Here is a 22,099-nt window from a genome sequence, read left to right on the forward strand (position 1 = left end):
GTTTTTATTTAGTTGACCAGTCCTACTGCCCAGTTGAAATCCATAAACACAACGGACTGCTTGTTTGTTTTTAGCATGTTTAGCTGTTTAGAACAAATCTCTCAGCCAGGAAAACAGCATGCACAAACACCAGAATCAGCTTCATTGTCCAAGTATGTTGACGCAATCAGAGGATTTTGATTTGAGGGACTAAAAATGTACTTTTACATGCAGCACGCAAAGTAATCAGAAGCTGTTTCAATATTACAGGGAAAGAAGCAAGTTTTGTGCCCTAGATGTACCTTTACATTATCCATCCATCTATTTCCAACCTTTTTTGTGAGGTAGACTTGCTGCTGTTCAAGGAGAGAAGCCCTGTTTCCTATCCCCAGTGACACTTTCCAGCTCAACCTGAGGGGGTCCCAAGGCACTCCAAGGCCAGAGAGGCCATACTATCCCTCCAGTGAGTTCTGAGTCCTGCCTTGGGTCACTTTACAGACGGAGAAGCCCAAAACACCTCCAAGGGGAGGCATCATCATAGGCCCAAACCACCTCAGCTAAATCCTTTTGATGTGGAGTAGCAGTAGCTCTACTTTGACTTCTCCCCAGGATGATGGAGCTCTTCACCCCATCTCTAAAGCTGAGTCCAGCAATCCTACGGAGGAAGCTCATTTCAGCCATATGTATCCTGGATTTTATTCTTTTGGTCATGATCCATATCTGATGATATCATAGGTGAAGGTGAAGATTGAAACATAAAAGGACCAGTGTGTCTAAATTGCTGCCTTTTGGCTCATGATCCATAGGATAGAGCAAGAAATAGATTAATTTTTGTAAATCATGGCCAAACAGTGGTTAGATCTGTCACCTCTCAGCAAGAAGGTTGTAGATTCGCCTCCCGCCTGGAGCCTTTCAGTGTAGAGTTTGCATGTTCTCTTGCATGTTAACTAATTAACAAATTGTCCCAATGAGACAGTGTGAAACTGTGTTTTTCTCTATGTGGCCTTGTGATGGACTTGCAACCTGTCCAGGATGTATCCCACCTGACAAAGTGGGTAAAGAAAATAGATTAATGGATAGATGGTCCAAATTTGCCTGTCTTCATTTCTAAAGTCTACTTCAGCAGGTTAGATTATAAATGTGAGGTCAGCTGCCAGTGGGGTTCCAAAGTTAGTCAAGTTGAGTATGGCGTGAAGGAAGAGGTGGACTACAAAATAATCTGCACAGCCATGGATATAGTTGCGCAAGCCATGCACACAAAAATATGATTTCAAAAACTGGCTGTTCAAAACATTACCACATGGCTCATTAATTACGTGGTCACAAACACTCAGAATTCAATGAGACTGTAATGGAAAAATTGTAAACTTTCTCACAGTTTTGAGTCAGATACCAGCTAAAAATAGTCTTTTTCAGGGTATTTTAACATTGATACATATTGTGAAGCCTGCTTTCACTTTGTTTTTGTGAGTTACTATTTGTAAATTAAAAAGAAAAATAATCCTAATTAGTGTGAACACTATAATTTTCCTAGAATTTACATTTATATCTTTCAGTGGTGTTAGCTTTTAAAACTTTCTGAATGGAGAGATTAAATTGTGGCTTTTGTGGTTACTCCATGTTTCCACAGTGAATGCCTTTCCACCTGTAATGTTTGGTGCCTAATCAAAGATGTAATTAGAGTAAAACAAACAGTCTTTTATGATTTTGAGGGGGTTCCTTGTCACAGAGATCCGTGTTTCTGATACGAGCTGCAGGCTTATGTTATTGCCGGACAACCATGATGTTGCAGATTAAGAAAATCATCTTGTTTTATTACATTGCAAACAGATGTCAGATTCTCTTTCATGCCGCAGATGACAGTGATGTCTGCAGGATTAATTATCATTTATGCACTGCCATATTATGTTGAAGTTTGAAGTGAGCGGCCACTGTCACCTCCACGCACCCAATTAGTCATGTTTAGGCAAATTTGCTCAGAAAGAAGTTCAGAGAATTCATGTTTTTATTTATGCTTTATTTCTGATTTGCTCTCCATGCAGGAAAACATGATTGAAGCGTTTGGATGAATTCAGAAAATAAATTAGAGTAAAATGAGGTTTTTCCTTTTCCTTTTTTTTTAAATATACTTGTTTCCTAGCAACATCAAATCACTGTTATTCTAGTGGTGAGCTTGTGTGTGTGTGTGTGTGTGTGTGTGTGTGTGTGTGTGTGTGTGTGTGTGTGTGTGAGAGAGAGAGAGAGAGAGAGAGAGAGAGAGAGAGAGAGGGAGGTTGAAAGGAATATGACCATTGTTTTTTGTTTTCTGGTTTTATTTTTGAAATATATGTAAATGTCAAATCAAAATGGACTATTTGTAGTTTGAATCCCTTGGATCGGATTTCTGATCACAAACACGCCGTCACAAGCTCAAAACCAAATGATCCTAGATACTCTGGACAAATCCTCGAGCCGACTGACAGAAGACAGGACAGATTTTTGGATACAAGAATATCCAAGATGATTGAAGGCAGATGTGAAGATAACTCCTGTGCTCAAAGCACAAGTCTTGCGATGAAACAAAGCTTGTATGTGAACAAAAACTGTAAGCTCTGATAAACAATGCTCAGTAGAATGGGTAATATTAATATTAGATCTTAGAGAGCACAAAACTTGTTTTCAAGCTGCATAATTTTCAGATAAGTCTAAGTATTTGGAACCTGATTTGTTTTTTACAAAATCTAAGAAACCTAAAAGGAAAACTTTGAACTTCTTTAATAACTCAGTTTGCAGATTTGTTTGCTTTTTAGGGACTTAAATAGAATATTTTGAGTATCAAGCCTTGGACATTATGTTATTTTGGGATTTGCAAGGTGGATTTAGGGGAATCAGTGATGAGCTATTGAAATTTATGCACAGGATTATCCACTGAGAATATAATCACTTGTACTAGACAGTCTTAAGTGTTCACTGCAGGTCGTTTTTGTCCATCTGTGTGCGAACTGTAAGCAAAATATTTCATGACCAAGTGGACAGATTTGAATGAAACTCTCAGAGAAAGTAAATATTAGAACATCTAGTTCACCCCATTCAAGATGGTCACCACAGCTAAGTGGCCTTATAAAACATAAAAATGCCTATGACACAGCCTATTTTACAGATGTTGAGCTAAAATTTGGTGTGGTAGTAGCTGAACATCATCTCCAACACTGCAGATTCTGCTGTGTTTTACTTAATGCACTGGCAATAACCGTTGGTGTAAAAGTTCATAAGATAATCTAAGCTAATCAACTATAGCTAACATAAAAAGGGCCATACCTTAGTCAGTTTTATGGATACTGAGCTAAATTTGGTGTAGTAGTAGCTGACAGTAATCCCTGTGATATGCTCTGAGTGCTAACACATCTCACAATATCTCATGAGCTCATGTATAAGGTCATTTAAGAGGTTTGACCAAAATGGTTATAACCCTGTCCCTTTTCATCATAAGATCTATTTCAGCTGGCATCCCTCTGCCATAAAAGACAACTGGCAATATGCATTCATTCAAGGAATGCTGGGCCTTTAATTTGCATTTATTTTTCCAAAAACAGAACTCTTAGGGAATTGAACGGAGATTGCAACATTTTGGTTGTTTCATAGATTTACAAAACATATCCACCTTTCAACTTGTGCTGGGCCTAACACCAGTGAAAATCTGCCAATTCTCCCTGCATGGCTGCCATTAGTTTCCATCAGTGCCTGGTGGGTTTGCCATTGCTTCCCCACCATGGTGAAAGTCAGTGGGTGCTGGGATGGGCTGCCACGCGCCTGCTGCGAAGTGATGACGCTAATAAAGAAGCGAGTCTAAGCGGCTGTGGAGAGTTTTTTCTGAATCATGTGACTGTGTAGCTTGGAAGATGAAGAAGACTGGAGCAGGGAGAGCCTGGATAGTGAGGATGAGGAGTTAAAAAAAGAAAATACACAGCCTGAGTGATCCTGGCGGTTCTGCTACAGCTCACATCAGGGCGGCTGCCTGCCACAGCCATTTCCATACAGGGTGGAAGGAAGACATTGCTTGAGAGATTTGGGACCAGGAAGGGGAAAAAAATGACAAGGATGGTTTTGGTGGGGATTCCCAAGGTGTTCAGCCTTTCTCTGAATATGTCCATATCACCATGACAACTGGGGCCAGCAGGGGTTCAGGGATTCACTCACACCTGGAAAAAAAAACAAAAACAGAACAAATCATTTGCATTTTGCACACAACCCAGTTTGTAAAACTAGTTCATGCAGAGAACAGACGTGCTGAAATCTGCTCTAATGCTTGACACAAGATGGTGTTTTAGATCTGATTGTAAAAGAGCAGAACTGCAGGCGATGAAGTCCAGTTCAACATGACCCAATCAAACATATTATATATTGACAGGTGCTCATCAAATGTGTTACCAAGGTGCTGTTTGATCCCATCAATATGACTGAACCCTTACATGGGTTCAACTAGTTAGACTATTCATGTGATGCGGTTGTACTGTAGTGTAACAAGTATTGATCCTAGCTCGTGGTTTTCCATATTAAATCTTACAAATGAGGATTGTTTTTTTTTATCTGCTCCCTCATCTTGGCAGGGTTTCAGAAGAAAGCGTGGAGTTCTTTGAGCGTATGAATGCCATCCTGCACAAACAGGAGAACATGATGCGGGCGGCCCAGGCTGAGGTAACCCCAACCCAACTTCCACCTTTCCATCTGTTACGCACTTGAAACGCGTACAGTTTGCGGAGCGGGCAGGCCTGAGAGCTGTCATTCAGCCCACCACTGTGACCACTGTGACGTCTGTAGACAGAAGGATCGGGTTAAACTGGGTGCTCGGAGGACTGGGAGCTCAGCTGTTACGAGCTGCTGTCGATGGATATGTTGAGTCTTTCCTGCCAGATAGAGCCATGATTGATGAGAACACTTTATGCCTTTGAACCCAAACTGCTTAATATTGGAACTGCAAACTTACCAAAGTGTTGATCTAGGTCAAAACCTATAAAACATACATAGTCTTATGATTACTTAATATTTGAACTATTTTCCTAGTTATTAGTGTCTAAATTTGCAGCAAATCTTGAGATTTTTTTGGGGCCCTTCTCCTTGTCTTTATATGTTTGTTTTTAGCTAAAGTTATTAAGCTGAAAGGTTAAGGTCTTAAAATAGACTCTTTTTTTTCATTTTTTGATAACAGTAATAACCTACAAATTAAGTTTGTTGAAAAATTTGAAGTCAAAACATTTTATTTTCAAAGTGGGGTTAAATTGGGCTGAATTGGTGGGGCAGTGGGTTTTTTTTTTTCCAAATAAGCAGTTTGAAATTTACTTGTAGACTATTTTAATTAAAGCAAAATGATTTATTCAAGATTGGAGATTTATTAGTTTTTAAATTGTCCTGAAAATCTGTGGAGAACATAAATATTTCCATCATGTGAACAGAGCAGATAATGGTCAAGAGAATCTGGGCTTGAGTCCATGCTGATGACATTTACTGCGTCCCACTCCTTTCTGATTGCCCTCATTGTGCCTGCTGAGCCACCATTGTAACCTTTGTAAAATAATTTTACTTGATGTAAGTGATACTTAACAATACCTAACTGTGACTTCAGCGTCCCTGTACTCATATTCAACACCTTTATTAAAAGTGTTTTTTAGTATAATCTAAAGAGGTTTTGTCTCCTTACAGTGTCAGAGAGGGGCCTGCACAGTGCCGCCGCCACAAGAGCACGTGGACCAGGCCTTTATTCCCGAAAAAATCAGCAGGACAGAGGTGTGTCGGCTTGTTTGTGTGATCTCCATTTCACCAAAAGATTATGTTTCAGAATTTACTTTAAGATTTGGGGCTTTTAGCCCTGCTTTTGATGCGCAGCTAAGCCAAAAATACAAAGACAAAAGAGCGCGTGCATTTCGAAAGGTGGTTATTAAGTGGAATTTGCTTTCATGTAGCTGGATCTGCTTTATGAGGAAGCTGTGTACACGGTGGTCAACAGGGTCGGCGTGCCTCCTCCTGAACACGTGAAAAGTGATGATGAGCTGTTTGCTTACCTGCTGAAGGTACCTGTCTCTCTGCCGTGTAATAATCACGAACAGAAGAACAGACTGTATTTCTAGAGCCCCATTAAATCTCAGCCAGTAACACTGATGGTCGTCTCCCAGAAAGTGTTATTTATTGTGTGGAGGTTGTTAAAATCTGAGCAGATGCTCTTGGCTAAAAACTGATTAAACATCAAAACCCAGTCACACTGTGTACTGATATTCAGCTGTGATTATGCCATGCTCAGGATTGTAGTCTCTCGTTTGTCTGGAGTGGGAGGCTTTTTTTATGTTGTTCTTAACAGCTCAGGTACAAGCAAGGACAGAAAGAATAAAAGACTTTCTAAAGACATTTCAGTAATGTTCTCATGTATTTTTCTGGTCTGAGGACTACAGTTGAATGTATTTTGCTATTATCATTAGTTTTAGCAATGATAATAGTGATATAAATGTTATTTTTACAAAAAATAATGTTTTTTTACTGTTGACCTTTTCAAGGTGTTTGATATGGGTGAGGAGGAACATGACATTATTCTCCAAAAAGTTCAAGAATCAAAGGTGAGGTTCACTTATCGACGAAACCTTGGAATTCCACTCAAAATGTAAATGACACTGTTGAAGGAGAAAATGGTCACAAAGTGTGTCCACAATGGGGTTTTTACATAAAACCCCAATCCTGAAAAAGTTGATTTGCAAATTAAATTAAACCCATGATTTATTCACAAAAAAATGTAGTAAGCATATCAAATGTTTAAACTAAGAATTTGTATCTCTTCATATTATCACCAAAATTTCAAGAATCTGGAGAAATCTCTAAGCACAAAGGATGATCATGCCCATGATCTTGAGGCCCTCAGGGGCCACTGCATTAAAGACAGGTCTGATTCTGTTCTGGACATCACTAAATGGGCTCAGGAACACTTCCACAGATCATCATTTGTAAACCAGTTCACCGTGGTGTCCACAAATACTGGTTAAAGCTCTATCATGCAGAGAAGAAGCCAGATGTGACCACCATCCAAAAATAACACCATCTTCCCAGAACCAATGCTCATTTTAAATTAACTGAGGTCTAGTGAGAAGCTGTTCTGTGGACAGATGAAGCAAAACTTGACGTTCTTTTTGGAAACCATGTCCTCTGTACAAAATAGGCGAGGGACCCTCTGAGCTGCTATCAACGTCTGCCTCTCTGATGGTATGGAGGAACATTAGTTCACATCTGGAAAGACAATTCTATGACTGCACCAGGAGTTGCTGCCATGGAATTCAAAGTTACCTTTTTTTTCCAATAATGGTACAATTTTTTAGTTTAAACATTTGATATGTGTGCTGTGTTCCTTTATGAATAAAACATTAGTTTTTAAGATTTGCATAATGATTGCATTCTGTTTTTATTTACATTTTACACAACATTCCAACTTCTTCAGAATTGATGTTGTGGCTTTATTACACTGTATAACTGTTCTTTTATTGTTTAAGGGTATTTGTAATGCTTCACTTCTCAACCTTGTTTCAGAGAGAAATAGGAGTGATGGGTTCTTGAATTGTTTTAATATTATGTTTTCATTTTGGTGCCAGGCAGTTTTTGTATCTTTTGACTTTCAGAGTGAACACATTATTTACTCAGTTGGAGTGTGCTGGTTCCCTTGAATATGTTTTGTGTGAAAAATTGAGACCTTCATCACCCAAAAAGCCCCTTTTTTGTTTGCTTTACTTGACTTGCTAGGCCTTTTTCAATAATAACTGTGAAGAACTGTGAGCTCTTTTGATTTTCCACCTTGAGACTTGCACAAGAGATCGATTTAATAAATTCTTACTGTATAGTGCATTCTGATGTTGTGTTCGGTGGAGTTACAAAGAATAAAAGCTGTTGGTGTGCGCTGGAAGCGTTATTTATTTTCCATAGAATTACATATTTACAAGACATTCATTTTCCACAGAGGGCCAGTTTTTCTTTGAGAGTCTCAGTCATGAAAGCAAAGAACCTGATGGCCAAGGATTCAAATGGTAAGTCCATTCAAGCATAAATCAACTCTTTTCTAATGAAAAATAAGATGTTTCATTAAAGGTTTTATACAGCAATAAAATCAAACTGAAGAGGTTTTTGTGTAGGATTAACTTCAGTTTAGAGCACATCTAAAAGGCTTGATTAAAACATGTGCAGCTCGACCAAAAACATTAAACAGTCCTGATTTGTAAAGTCCAAACGCACACAGTTCACGTTTTGTGCCGACAGGGTACAGCGACCCCTACTGCATGCTGGGAATCCTGGTGGGCCAGAGCCCTCGGGAGACAGAGGAGAAGAAGGAAAGAAAGTTTAGCTTCAGGAAGAGGAGGGAGAAGCTGGAGAAACGCTCCAGCACCAAAGAAGTGTTACCTGCCAGATGTATCCAGGTGACCGAAGTCAAACCAGAGACTCTGAACCCGGTGTGGGACGAGCACTTCGTGTTGTGAGTATGAGACAGGCTTTTGACATTTTTGAAAGGACTGCACAGGACGATGTGCGTCACGTACAGGATTTTCCTTAGTTTGGTTTTCACACTAAAGCTGTTAGTTATGTGACCAGTGCACCACATTACCAGTCCTGTGAAAGCAGGACTGAGCTGTTTATTGTCAATATTAGTCATGAATAAGATCCTCAATCAGACTTTTTCCTGTTTTGTCTTTTGCTTTTTAGTGAAATAGATGATGTCCACAATGACCTGTTACATTTGGACATATGGTAAGTTCAGAACACAAGAATCCACTTTGACACTTCAGCACTTCCCAGTTTTGCTTATTAGTGATCAAGACAAAACCCACTCTTAGAGGAAACTGAAGGTTTCACTAACATCTGAGGTATGTTGTTTTCTGCAGGGATCATGATGATGATGTTTCTGTAGCAGAGGCCTGCAAAAAGCTCAATGAAGTCAGTGGCCTTCGAGGAATGGGCAGGTAAGACCTCACTGTGTCTAGCTCCAAATTTATAATGTATTATTTCACAGTAAATCTCCCAGAATCTGTATTTGCTTATACTTTTTGAGGCAGTTTTACCAGTAGTTTTGGTGTGTGGATATGTAACAGGTTCTGATTTTGTGCACAACTAAATGTGTAAATTGTTCAGTAATTAATTCACCCAGTTGTGGTGGGGAAAAGATGAGTCATCAATAAACATGTCAATGAAATGGTCTCTTTTATGTTAATACAGACTGAAGTGGCAATTACCGAATGAGGAGGCCTTTGTGTGCATGTGTTGAAAAAGCTGCTTGTTGACTCCATGGGATCGTTTTGAGTTTTGTCCTTTTAAAGACACATAAAGGACTATTTGGTGCTCAGAAAGATGTGCAAACAGAAAACAGAGCTTGATAAATAGCAAAAAAAGGAGTCTGGTTCCACTGCTTGCTTGTTAAAGATAACTAAACAAACATCTTTGGGAATATTCTGAAGAGACACCTTTTTTGTGTTTATCTAAATCTTTTTAATACAAATGTCTATTTGTCTATTAAATGTTTATTGAGGTTTTATTAATATAAGTTGGTTACCAGGATCCTGCATGGTGAGTTTCCCTTTAGTTTTTAGTTTGTTCTGGTTGTTTTTAGAGCTGGTTGAACCCTCTGTGGTCACTGTAAACTATAATATGCTGTGTCTGTCACAGAACAGCAGTCTGAGCTGCATCATCATGTTGCTTTATATTTGTTTAATTAAACATGGAGCAGAGGTTGTGTTCCCAATGGAGCTGTTTAAAAAGAATAATTTAAAAAAAAACACTGACTGCTGCAGTGCATTAAGTTTTATAGGTTAAAATATTCAGTTTTTGCTCCCACACAGAGTTAGGTAATTAAGTCTATTAATAGATAACTCGACAGGATTATGTCTCATATGGCTCTGAACCGTGTTAGTATCAAAACAATAATACTTTTATGTGTCTGAATGTATTGTTTTATTAAACAGAAGCATTAGCAGGCCTTGTTGCTCACCTACACTTTACTGTGTGACGTAGCTGTGTGTATTTCTGCACACAGAGGCAGATGGCAGCCCATCCCAAGCCTCGTTCTGATGGAGGTTTTTTCCTGTTAAAACGGAGTCGTTCCTCTCTGCTGTCGCCAATGTGCTGCTCAGGATGAAAGATTGCAATCAAGTGAAGATTTGACGCGATCTGCTGGCTTATTAGTTAATTTTCTGGCGTTTTTTAATGCATGTGACTGTTTTTGTACAGTGCCCTGAGGCGACTTTTGTTCTGAATTTGTGTTATATAAATAAATCTACCTGAACTAAATTGAAAACAGAGTGGGTAACTGACATACAATTACAAGAAGGTTTTTGGTTACACAGTAACTGCTCGGTGTGAAGGCTCTCAATCAGAGCTGACCACTTTCAGTCAAATTGCACAAAACGCATATTTAATGACAGGTCTGAACAGCCCCTTAGAGCAAAGGATCGTTTCTGTAGAGCTGACAATTTGTGATTTAAAACATTAATTTCAGAAAGTTTGAAATTATATCCATACTGTGCATTTATTTGTTTCTTCTCAGGTATTTTAAGCAGATAGCAAAGTCAGTGCGTGCCAATGGATCGTCATCATCAGGCTCGGAGGAGAACGCCGATGACTTCCTCGGCTGCATCAACATTCCTTTGAATGTGAGTACTCAGAGCAGAAATGTCTCTCTCTAATCAGCAGATTCTACAAGAAAACATTCAAAACAGAAAAATAAACAACAGAGAAGGATTTCATCTCATGAATCAGACTGGTTCCTTCTTGCAGGAGATCCCTGTTGCTGGATATGACACCTGGTTTAAACTGGAGCCTCGATCAAGTGCATCTAAAGTTCAGGGAGAATGTCACCTGATTCTGAAATGCTTCACCAGCCAGGTATGTTCATGCACAACGTTTTCTCTTGTCTCCCTGCATGAAGAGTCACAACTTATATTTTATTTTACCTTCAGAGGGACACAACTTTATCTAAGAGGGACACAAACATCTCCATTCACAAGAAACTCTTAAGTCAGATTGTGGAGTATGAGCATGCTCAAGTTAAGGTGAGTTAAATCCAGTTTTCATACAATAACTGTTTGATCTTTTCATTCATTTTAAGCTTACTAAAAGCAGGTCACTTTAACCCAGTTTGGGTGTTCAGGTTACTCTGACCCATCCTCTGTGTTTACTGACAGAAAAAAAATCTCAAATTATTTTTCTTTATGCTGAAGCTCATTTTTATAAAGATCCCACTGACATGTTTCCTCCTCTCATATTTTATATGAGACATGTGGTGTTCAGGGTCAGTTTGACCTCGGAGTATTAAAATTGTTTATGAAAACAAGTAAACATTGTTAAAACAAAAAAGCCATCATTTTATTTCCCACTGCTGTGCGTTTGCTCTAAATGAGCCTTCGTCTGAGTGTTACTATGCAACATTTATTGACAAACTTATAAACAACCTTGTTTTACAAGAGCTTTTTTATTTTAATCTAGAGGTTATAGGGATCTCTTTCTTTTTTATTCAGAAATGTAATTTTAGTCAATTTTACCTTTTGTTGCACCAGACAGCTGTTGCAATAGTTTCATACGAGCTGTAACATTTGATCGAGGTAGTCTCTACTTTGAAAAACAGCATCTTTAATATATGAATCCACACTGGAAAATAAAAAATATATGTAAGCGGAGCTTTTAAATTTTAACATACTGCAGCTACAGAAACTTTATATTTTGTATTATTATTGCCTGCCACAAAAGGAGAAAGGGCGCTTGTGTGCTTGAGTTCGTTTGTCTGACATGTTTGCAAAAAATCTCATAAACAGATTTTAATGAAACTCTCTAAAAGCAACTACTGGATGTAGATATACATCAGATTACCTGTTTGAGTCAATCTAATTCAAAATGGCCACCACAGCCAACTTAACTTACAAAACACAAAACTGACTAAATCCCAACTGATTTTACAGATATTGAGCTAAGATGTGATGTATTGTTAGCTGACATTCATCCACAGCAAATACTCAGAGAGTTAACAGATCGTGGAAGATCTCTTTGTAAAACTTTTATCTGTTAGGAAAATATTTCATAGACCTCTGAACAAATTTGAATGCAATTTTCAGAAAGCAATCTGATTATCTTTTAGAGTCAAGATGGCTGTCACAGCTAATCAACATTAGCTATCACAAAAATGTCTGTAACTAAGTCCATGTTACTGTTGTTGTGGTAGTAGCTGAGAGTCATCCACGACATATAATTCTAGTTTGACATGAAATTGTGCCTCATGTTATTTTCAAAGTTTGACCAAAGCACCATTTCTCAACATAAGATGATCTTAGTCTAGACTTCTGGCGTGAAAGGCAGTGGGCGATATGCATTCCTTCAAGGAGTTTTAGGTCTGCTTGTTTCATTGTAATCAAAAACATGAAAGTATTTCACCATTACAAAAAGAAAAAAAAACTTTTGACACTGATTGAAGTGTGGCTGAAGCTAAATTGTAGTTTTCTGTTTGAAATTATAGAGAGAGCCGTACAACTGGAATGGGCAGGTTTCTCCTCCTGCGTGGACGGTGCTAACCCACCATGCTGTGCAAACGGATCTGTCACCTCTGCAGCAGGCAATTGTGTAGGTATTAATGATAGAATCAAATTGATTGAATCAAATCCGAGAGCTGTAGCATCGGCTGGAAGGAGCTTTTTTTTTTTTTCCTTTTCTTTTACGCAGACGCTGGCAGTGCTACAGCAGCCACCATCGGAACCAGAGGGTATGCTACTCCCTGCTGCTGCGCCTCCTGAGGACCATCGATGCAGAGTGGGATCCTCCCACTGTGAGGGGAGACCTGGTAGGTTCTACATTATTGGCTCCCCGACAGGAAAAAAAAAAATCCCTTTCATCGCCTAGAAACAGTCACCTCATTAGCTCAGTTCTTCACTGGCATTCATCAAGGTTTTTGGTTCAGCCAAAAATGTCTCAGAGCCGGTGTACTGGAAGCTATAACTGAAGGCCCTTCCTGTGTCCAGGAGAGGCAGCTATCAGACAGCTTCAGACTGTACACAGAGCACTGCCTGTGCCTGATGAAGAACATGCGTCAGGTTTTCCCCTGCACCAGCGCCGCTGCCATTACACGCTACGAGCTCATGCTGAGGTAAAGTCACACCTCCATCACATCATGCTACAAACCCGTGCTGCCATGCCGAGAACACTTCCGACCTTTCACCTCCACAAACACAGAGAGACTACAAGCAGTCAGTCCCACTCTGTGGAGGCAGCAGTAATATCCCAGCATATTACAACAACAGTCTCCTGATCATTTCTCATTATTCATGTCAAAGAAACTATGGATCATTTCTTCTTCACTACAACTGATGCTGCACAAATCCTAAATCGTCACAGAATTCTGTGACAGGATTTTGACATATGCTATTTTAAAAGTAGCAAAAGTCTAGCTAAAAGCTAAAAGTAGCAGAATGGGAACTAAATCTAGCAGAACTGCAGCTAAAAGCTAAAAATAGCAAAAGGTTAAGCTAGAAATAGCATACAGTAAAGGTAATGTTTAGCCAAATGTAAAGATCTCAAGTTTGATCCTCACATTAGCAGTACAGACTCATTCATGGTATTTACAGATAATGGCATTTTGACATCTAAAATTATGTTTAGATGCCTACTTTGATACCAGAGTTTGTCTGTTCATAGCCTTGATATTTGTATATAGTTTAGATGTTGTTTCAGTATCTTTTCAACCCAAAAGTGCTCCTCTGGTTTGTTTGGTCCTCATGTTTGTGGGAAGTCTCCATAAGCTGGTGCTGGTTATTATGAGACCAATTGTTCTCTCGATGTTAAGAATTAAAGCCAGCAGGACCGGTTTGTGGGAGCTGCCATGTTGTATTTTTGGAACCAGAGTCTGTGCATTAGGAGTTTTAGTATTTTAGTCCCACCTACCCTTCCACACACAGTTATGGTATACTTTTCTTTTAAACATGAAATAAAACTTTTTAGAAAAGTAAATATTTGAACATACAGCAGCAAGGTAAAAGCTACCTAAATCAAAAAGAGTGAATATCTAAAAAAAAATTGATCTGAGATCTATTTTTATTTATTTAATAAGAGCAAAGTCTCAGTCATTTCCATGGATGGAGGCAGGATTTAAACTTGTATTGTGACTTAACTATGTAGACACTTCAACTTCCCAGTTCCTGTATGAGCTCCAGTATTTCTGTATTTCTGTATTTGTCAAGGTTGTGTTTCTATGATTAAAAAACAAACACACAAACTAACATAGTGGCTCTCCAAGTGGGTCAAGTGTGTTTCTCTCTTCCTGTATAAATAATTCTGCATACAATTAGACTGAAACCCATTTATGAGGCTGTAGCTATTATACTTGCTAAACTCTGAGAACAATGTGTTTCTGTGTGATGAGTTGAATAACAATTTTGTATTGTAATTGGTTTTTCCTGTCTGTGCATGCCAGGGGGATTGGCTACATGCAAAACATGAGAGCATTTAAGACTGTTTGTCCTCTTCGAAACGAGCTGCATTTGGACATCACGACTGCTGTCAAGGTAACAATGGGAGCGCAATCAAAACAGAACCATTTATGTGACATGGTAGTAGCACGGTCACAAAGACCTATAAGTACAACATGAAAACAAGGATGATGATGCACTGCATGCAGCTATAAAAGAAGAGAAATCTGATCGGGGCTGTTGACTTTTTGTGTTAACAGAAAGGAACTGCTGAGTGGTACGAAAGCCTGATTGCTCAATATAAACCAGAGGAAGGGGTAAGTTTTTTAATGCCTAAAGGTAGAACCAATCCTGTAGCTTTTCTGAGCGTCCCTGACTGCGCTTTGAGGACTTTGTGTCATTGTGTTTTGACAATGCAGACTCTGGAGGAGCAGCTGAAAAAAATGGTTCGGGTGATCGACATTGTGTGTTCGGATGTACAAAGAGCTCAAAACATCTACAACAAACTCTTCTACAGGTGAATATTTCTTTACTGCAGGCAAATGTGTATGCTTTATATGTGAAGAAATGCAGCAGAGTGTTTAAAAAGCTGTGCTTCCTGCTGTAGCCATATTTGTGTTCTTGCTTAGTTGGTCTGATGTGCTTTCATCCTTTGTTCCCACAGCGCCGTGAAAGTAGATTTCTTCAGCATATCATACAGGCAGTTGGAAAAACAGGTATGTCTTTGAAACGGTAGAAATGTCTTCTGAAGCCTTTGTGAGTCATGCTGCATGCTTGTTGCTAAAATTGACACTGGCACTTTCAAATTCCTTCACCCGGCAGGTAGCTGATGATGTAAATGTAGCAATGGAGCGGGTTTGTGGGACTCTGGAGCAGGAGAGCTCCCGACTGACTCAAACGATGGGGGAGACCATCTTTGAGCTCTTCATGTCCTTAAAAATTCTCAAAGGCTTTCGGGAGTTTCTACCTCTCAAGTCAGTTGGACTCTGATGAATATTTATGCACTATTTTGAAAGTGTCAGATTCGTGTTTGTATGGTTTTCTTTATCTTTATTTTTTAAAAAAGTTGTGTTTTTATTTTCCCAACAGAGATGCAAAAATGCTGGCCTTGACGGGCTTTCACAACTGGTTCAAGTCCTCAATTCACAAGTGGCTGCAGATTGTCCATGAAAAGTCCTGTGACAGGATCCGTAAAGCAGTGGAAGCAGACCAGGTGGGAAGCTTCTGTTCATCATGTTCAAATGTAATAAATAATATAAGAATATTGTACGTTTATTTGTGATGACAGACTGTAAAGCTGTAAACTGAAACTGTAAACATCACGTTTGTTAACTACTTCAGAAAACCTTGAATTTTTAAGTCACCTTTTTATTTTTTTTAAACCACTAGTGTAACTTAGAATTATTATAGCAAAAATATGCAACTGCCAATCATATAATTTTAATTTGTCCTTGTAGATCCTTGCTATTACATTATAATTCTCTGTGTGTTTGTGTCTCAAGTAGATGTTTGAAATAACATATAACTGGTTTTAATTGAGTACAGTAGTGTTATGGCAGCACTAAAGATTGAAAAAGCATGTGCTTTGTGAGCAGCTCCAGCCTGTTCACCAAGCCAAACACAGTTTGTCAGCAGTGGAAGTGACAGCTTGCTTCAGCCAGGTACGCGAGATCTGGCTCCAGCTGGCCTGGCCAGACTCTGCGGGGGCCTTCATCTTTGTCACTCGTTTGACAGACGTGAGTGCCACTTTTAGTGTCGCCACACATGCATACTCATATCCTGCAGTCAAACCAAGATGACTTTTAGATGATGAGAGTTAAAGAAAGAATCAGCATAGAGTAGAAACTCAGAATACTTTAGTAACAGGATTCATTGATTAATTGATTGATTGATTGATCTCCCTCAGAATTTCTGCAGTGAAGCTGTTTGCTACTCAGAGATGATGACACGCAGGATTGAGCGGAACCAGCTGGGCCGAGACCACAAGGCCTTCACAGTGCAGGTAACGCCTGAGGCACGACAGAACTGGAGGAGGACGCATGATGACGTCAAAAATGTCTGAAAGTGTCCCAGCCCACCAGGCAACATAAATAGCTCTGCAAAGGAGTAAAAAATGCACAACCCAATGATGTCCAGTGATATCCATAACAGAGTCAGACCTGTTTTTAATGCAGTGCCAGCTGAGGGTCTGAACATCACACACATCTAATATTGACCTTCAGTCTTGTCTATTGAGCAGAGATTTCTTCAGATTCTTAAAATCTTTTAATCATATTATGAACTGTAGCTGATGGGATAAATAAAGTCTTTGCAACTTTTCACAGAGGAACATCATTCTAAAATTGTTTGATGCCGTTTTTTCCCAGACTGGTGAACCTCTGCTTATCTTTACTTCTGAGATATTCAGCCTCTCTAAAATGTTTTTTATACCCAGTCCTCTTGCTGACCTGTTGCTAGTTAATCTGAAAATTAGCAGATTTATTTACATTTTACACAATGTCCCAACTTTTACAGAATTGGGGTTATACACAAAAACAAATCAGCTGTTTAATGGCGTCATAAAATATTAACACTCACACCCCATCCCTCCACTTCTCAGCAGAGCTGCTTCTTTTCTTTTCCCTTCTTTTATCTCTCCTGCATCACCCTCTATTTCTCCTTATTTGCTTCTCCTCGCTTTCTGCCAGCTCTGCATTGCCCTGAACAACGTAGAGCATGTGCGTGTGTTCCTGGCGAACCTGCCTCGTGACCTGGACTGGCCAGGAGTGGAGCGGGCCATGGAGGAGTCCTGCGGCGTGGAGGGAAAGGAGCAGGTTTACAAAGCTCTTAATGGGCAGCTGTTTAACATGGACCTGGACCTGCAAAGAGAAGCCAAACGCCTCATTGCACAGCTCACTGACAAGGTGAAAAGAACCTGAACTTGAGCCAGATATCTCAAGAAATTTTATTATTGCTTAGAAAATTTGCCACTGTCAAATGAAAACCTTTTATATTCATTGGTGGTAACTATTTTGGAGATAAGGAATTTAAATAATGACAAGCAAGTTCATCTCTTAAAATTTTTGTATGAATTCACTTTTTTTTTTTTTATCTGAAATGCTTACATGCCGCAACACAAAGAACACATTTTTATCTCAAATATGTTTATTATGGAAGTTTGCAAGAAATCTTTTCGTAGAATCTGCCTCTTCTGTCTCCATTGTTGTCATTTAACAACTATATTTTTGTGTGCAGATGCTGCCCGAGCTGCGGCGGTACATCCAGCACATCAGCCTGTCTCCGGACTCCATCAACAATGATGAGGTTTGCAGCGATGGCCGCCTAACATTTCCAGTTGTGTCAGTGTCGTGTCAGTCACATCATGTATGTAAAGGGTGGATTTTCTTCCAGGCTGTCTCTCCTCTCATGAAGTACCTTCAGGACACTGTGCTCATCCTGACTGAAAACCTTGTTAAAGAAAATCTGACCATGTATGTACTCTCTTCTCCTGACAGCTCACTATTTATTTCTCACAATGTGAATCCAGTTTCATGTCTCCTGCTCTAGTTTAAAATTCAATAGGATTTTCAAAATTATACAAATAATGACATAAGCAAAGTGTCATAAATCAAATGACATTAGCTAAGTTACTGATACCACTAGTCGTTTATTTGTAATGAGTCAAAGCAGTTTTCTGCAGAGATATAAACATACATGGAGAAATATTTTTGTATTGTTCTGAAACTGTACAAGCTACAAAAATATGCAAAACATGTGCATGTAATATAACCAAAAGGTGCAAATATTTAACTTTGGAACAATATTTGTTTTCATTATATGTATATTTGAAGTCAAATACCATTTAAGCCTGTGCTGTTTTGTAAAGAGGTTTATTTTCTTTATGTTTTGTATACTACACACCAAGCGAAACACGAGCACACCCCAGCTGCTAAAGAAATGTGTCCTGAACAAATGAGTTGCAACCTTTCTAAATCAATCAGGATGTTGTGTGACATAAATCATCAGTGTCTTGCCTGAAAGTGATGGACAGCATGTCCTCCAGCCTTGAGAGAAGGGAGACCATCTGGTTTTGTCACCAGCACACTCTAATAAAGCCACAGTCTATGTTTATGTGTGTTTGTGTGTGTGGGTGTGTGGGGGTTCAGAGAGGGAGGTAGGGTTCCATTAGTGCATATGACTTAGTAACTTGCACATCTAAGAAGGCCCCGTGAAGGCTGAACAATATTTACACATCTAAGAGTAGCACATGCTGCCATCCAGATGGTGTCTTTTTCAAAAAGCGCCCTGCTTATTTCAACACGACCGTGTTACATTTTACAACGGCGTTGCTTTGTAGTAGAAATGTCAAGGTGTTAAAGTGTCTGATAGCAGTTGAGAAATCCCAGTCAATTAAATGAATTCAGACATAAAAGCCTGGGATGTTTAACAGCTCAAATCACAGGGAGAAGAAATAACTTCTGGTGTCACTTTCAGTCTGCAGATGTTGAGATGCTACACAGTCGTAAACGTAATCCTCTAACACTTTTAATGTTTTTTGATTCTGCAGAATATGAATTAAATATTGGGCTTAAATATTTTACAGGTAATGGAATTCTGCTTTAAATTACAAACCGAAAGTTATTTCACTCATTTTAACAAACTGAATGTTTGGATATATGAATGGCTAAAATAGCACAAAGTATGCAGAAATAGTTAAAATGGCATGGAAAATACAAAGCAGGAAACCAGTAGTGTGAACTTCTTTACAGGTAAATAACATTTAATTGTTAGGGATTTGTGGCGGGGTGTAATTAGGAGAGCTCAGCTAACACCAACATGCGGGTGTCTAATTGTGTTTGTTGCCTTGCAGAGTTCTACAAAGCATGTGGGAACTGCTCCTGCGGATGATCCTGGACACGGTCACAGAAAACAGAGGGGTGCAGGTGGAGTTCTACAACCGCTTCCAGTACACAGTGGAGGTCAGAGGTTACCGCATCACACTGCAGAGCACTCTGTTACAGCTTTATTTGATTTTCTTAGGAATAAAACAGTTTCATAAAAGCATGTGTCTGCACATTGGACCATAAATGTCTACAGTTTATAAACTACTCAGTAAGAACAATCATTACTGTTACCATTCCTATTTAATCATCTCGCCGTATGCAGTAGTTAGCACATGTCAGACATTCATGAAACACTTAGGTTGGAGTTTTGTGCCAACATGTGTTCTCTTATGAATGACAATGTGGAAACAAATGTATGTTCCACAAATTTAAGAAGCTGGCAGGGAGCATCACACATTTGCATGAGATGTCAAGTCCTGCCACGTAAGTGGGTCAGGTTAGGAGTTTGGCTGCCGCTGCCTGCTGAAGGTTTCATGCTGTTTGTGTGAACAGACTGTCCCTCTTCTAACCTGTAACTTCAAAATTAGATGAGTACATGTAATGAGTCATATCCTGATTGTTCTATTTATATTTGTTTTCCTTTAAATGCTTTAGACCCTGTTGCAGTTCTTTCATGTTAAGGGGGAGGGTCTGTCCTTGGAAGACATGAAGAGCGGAGACTATAAGGTACATAATCTTGCAGATTGTCAGCAAGATTTAGGTCCTCTTATCAAAAACATTCTTTCCTTTCCCTAACTGACCTTCTTGATTGTTTAGGTCTTAGATGAAGAGCTCAGGCTGAATAAATGTTCCTCCTTTGATCTGATTGAACAGTACTATCTGGAGAAGATTTCTCACCAGGTGCGTTTCGACTTAGCAGACAGACAATTTCATTAAGGTGGACAGAGAGGTATTGATCGGACAGGACATCACTCTGTCTTTTGTTCTTTTACCCCTGATTGAAAACCTGCTTTGTGTCAAACTCTTAAGAGCATCATCCACTCAAGAAATTCAACATGCAGAATAATTTTGTAGGTTGTGAGATGAAGGGTTTTTTTTGTTTTTAAATTATAAGAACATATGTGTGCTCATTGTGTTTTGATGTGATTACAGAAAACGCTCAAACACACGCCTTTTGGTCGGATCAGTGTGAAATGCTACTACGACGCCCCGGAGCAGAGGCTGACAGTAGAGATTCTGCACGCTGCAGATATTATTGCCCTGGATGCCAATGGTAAAACGGTGTAAGATTTGTATTAACGACAGGCTGTTGTTTGAATAAAGTTTTACTTCCAGTCATTTTTCCTCCTGTTCCTCAGGTCTGAGTGACCCCTTCGTCATTGTGGAGCTTTGTCCTCACCACCTCTTTCCATCAGCCAAGAGTCAGCGCACACAGGTGAAACTGAAGACGCTGCACCCGGTGTTTGACGAACTGTTTTACTTGTGAGTAGGATCTTTTTTCTTTTCTTTTGCCGTTTACATGTTTGTATCTCGACCTCACGTGTCTGCTTCGGTTGTCTTCCAGTCACGTCAGTCCTGAACAGTACAGACACAGGTATGCCTGTTTGACCTTCACTGTGATGGACTATGACTGGCTCTCTACGAATGACTTCGCTGGAGAAGCCGTGGCTCCTCTTAGTGACTTCTGCTGGCCGGGAAGACCGAACGCCTCGGCAGCTGGAAAAAATGTCCAGCCTGCCATTCTGCACCTTTCTCGCAGCAAACCCAGCGGTACTTATACACCAAGCTAAAGCTGTGTCATGTTTGTTTGGGTTTGTTTCTTATTACACTTAAATACATTTGCTTTTAGCTTTCAGAATAGGATAAAAACATAATAATCTAAAGTCCTAGCATTCCTTAGAGGGATGCATAATGCCCGTCACCTTTCATGCCAGAGTTTTAAATGAAGACGATCGTATGATGAGTAGGGACAGAGTTATAACCTTTTTGGTTAAATATTGTAAAGGTTATGCACAATCTCATGCAAGTGATTGCAAAGTGAGCTAGCGTTTAGAGTATGTGTTAAGAATGACTCACCAAATTTTAGCTTAAAATCTGTTAAATGTATTTTGTTATAGCCATTTAAGAGTTTGCTAAGGTTTATTAGCTTTGGTGACCATCTTGAATTGGGTTGGCTCTAAAAGTTAATAAGTTGTAGATGTACAGCCAATGATTATTGCCTGAAAGTTTTATTAAAATCAATCAATCAATCAATGGTTCATGAGATATTTTGCTTAAAGACAGACACATGAACACACACAGACATGTCTTTGCTCTTGGCCGTAGATGATAACAATTAATTCAGAGATATTTCTTTAGTTGTACAAATTTTGTCATCCATTTGCCATCTCCTACAGAGAAGCCAATCATGAGGATGCTGGACGCTCGGACCGGAGACAGGGAGGCTCAGGAGTTTGTCCGCAGGCTGAAAGAGATCGAGAAGTCAATGGAGGAGGAGTAAAAGTTGTCAGTATTTGCTGTATTCATGTTTCCTGACCACGTCTTGCAACATGTGCTTTTGTACTCGTACAATGCTTACAATATTTGAGTTTTTTTTCCAATGTATTGTTTGTTGGGTTATGATACCAAAAAAAAAAAAAAAGGTTTGACAGTGAAGCGTTTCACTGTTTTCTAACTGAGAGGTGAACATCCTGTCACTGTGCAACTCTATACTGTCTCAGTTAAACTATATTTTAGAATTTAATGGATAGTTGATCCTAAATGTTACTAGTCTATATTTTTTGTAATGAAGTAATTGTTATCTTTGTTGTATAATCTTTGATATGATATATTTCACATAAAAAAATATTTTGTGGAAGTAGC

At 39.2% G+C, this 22,099-nt stretch overlaps 1 protein-coding gene across 2 annotated transcripts in view; it reads left to right on the top strand.

The window, feature by feature from the left end:
* Positions 1 to 21,878, top strand: part of baiap3 (BAI1 associated protein 3) — a 35,357-nt gene extending 13,479 nt beyond the window's left edge. For both annotated transcript variants that reach the window (XM_017429293.2, XM_017429294.2), the window contains 32 exons: positions 4,566 to 4,653; positions 5,656 to 5,739; positions 5,916 to 6,023; positions 6,501 to 6,560; positions 7,943 to 8,009; positions 8,239 to 8,452; positions 8,680 to 8,724; positions 8,859 to 8,936; positions 10,514 to 10,619; positions 10,744 to 10,851; positions 10,926 to 11,018; positions 12,473 to 12,576; positions 12,676 to 12,793; positions 12,972 to 13,096; positions 14,420 to 14,510; positions 14,675 to 14,731; positions 14,834 to 14,931; positions 15,079 to 15,130; positions 15,237 to 15,388; positions 15,504 to 15,627; positions 16,010 to 16,150; positions 16,321 to 16,416; positions 17,102 to 17,317; positions 17,649 to 17,717; positions 17,805 to 17,884; positions 19,264 to 19,372; positions 19,892 to 19,963; positions 20,054 to 20,137; positions 20,390 to 20,510; positions 20,596 to 20,719; positions 20,802 to 21,007; positions 21,634 to 21,878. In XM_017429293.2, coding sequence (XP_017284782.1) covers positions 4,566 to 4,653; positions 5,656 to 5,739; positions 5,916 to 6,023; positions 6,501 to 6,560; positions 7,943 to 8,009; positions 8,239 to 8,452; positions 8,680 to 8,724; positions 8,859 to 8,936; positions 10,514 to 10,619; positions 10,744 to 10,851; positions 10,926 to 11,018; positions 12,473 to 12,576; positions 12,676 to 12,793; positions 12,972 to 13,096; positions 14,420 to 14,510; positions 14,675 to 14,731; positions 14,834 to 14,931; positions 15,079 to 15,130; positions 15,237 to 15,388; positions 15,504 to 15,627; positions 16,010 to 16,150; positions 16,321 to 16,416; positions 17,102 to 17,317; positions 17,649 to 17,717; positions 17,805 to 17,884; positions 19,264 to 19,372; positions 19,892 to 19,963; positions 20,054 to 20,137; positions 20,390 to 20,510; positions 20,596 to 20,719; positions 20,802 to 21,007; positions 21,634 to 21,737 — 3,394 coding nt within the window. In that variant the 3' untranslated portion in view covers positions 21,738 to 21,878. The remainder of the gene's footprint in view (positions 1 to 4,565; positions 4,654 to 5,655; positions 5,740 to 5,915; positions 6,024 to 6,500; positions 6,561 to 7,942; positions 8,010 to 8,238; positions 8,453 to 8,679; positions 8,725 to 8,858; positions 8,937 to 10,513; positions 10,620 to 10,743; positions 10,852 to 10,925; positions 11,019 to 12,472; positions 12,577 to 12,675; positions 12,794 to 12,971; positions 13,097 to 14,419; positions 14,511 to 14,674; positions 14,732 to 14,833; positions 14,932 to 15,078; positions 15,131 to 15,236; positions 15,389 to 15,503; positions 15,628 to 16,009; positions 16,151 to 16,320; positions 16,417 to 17,101; positions 17,318 to 17,648; positions 17,718 to 17,804; positions 17,885 to 19,263; positions 19,373 to 19,891; positions 19,964 to 20,053; positions 20,138 to 20,389; positions 20,511 to 20,595; positions 20,720 to 20,801; positions 21,008 to 21,633) is intronic.
* Positions 21,879 to 22,099: the final 221 nt, after the last annotated feature.

The sequence above is a fragment of the Kryptolebias marmoratus genome, linkage group LG12 (genome assembly GCF_001649575.2).
Source record: "Kryptolebias marmoratus isolate JLee-2015 linkage group LG12, ASM164957v2, whole genome shotgun sequence".
In the NCBI taxonomy this organism is placed as follows: Eukaryota; Metazoa; Chordata; class Actinopteri; order Cyprinodontiformes; family Rivulidae; genus Kryptolebias; species Kryptolebias marmoratus.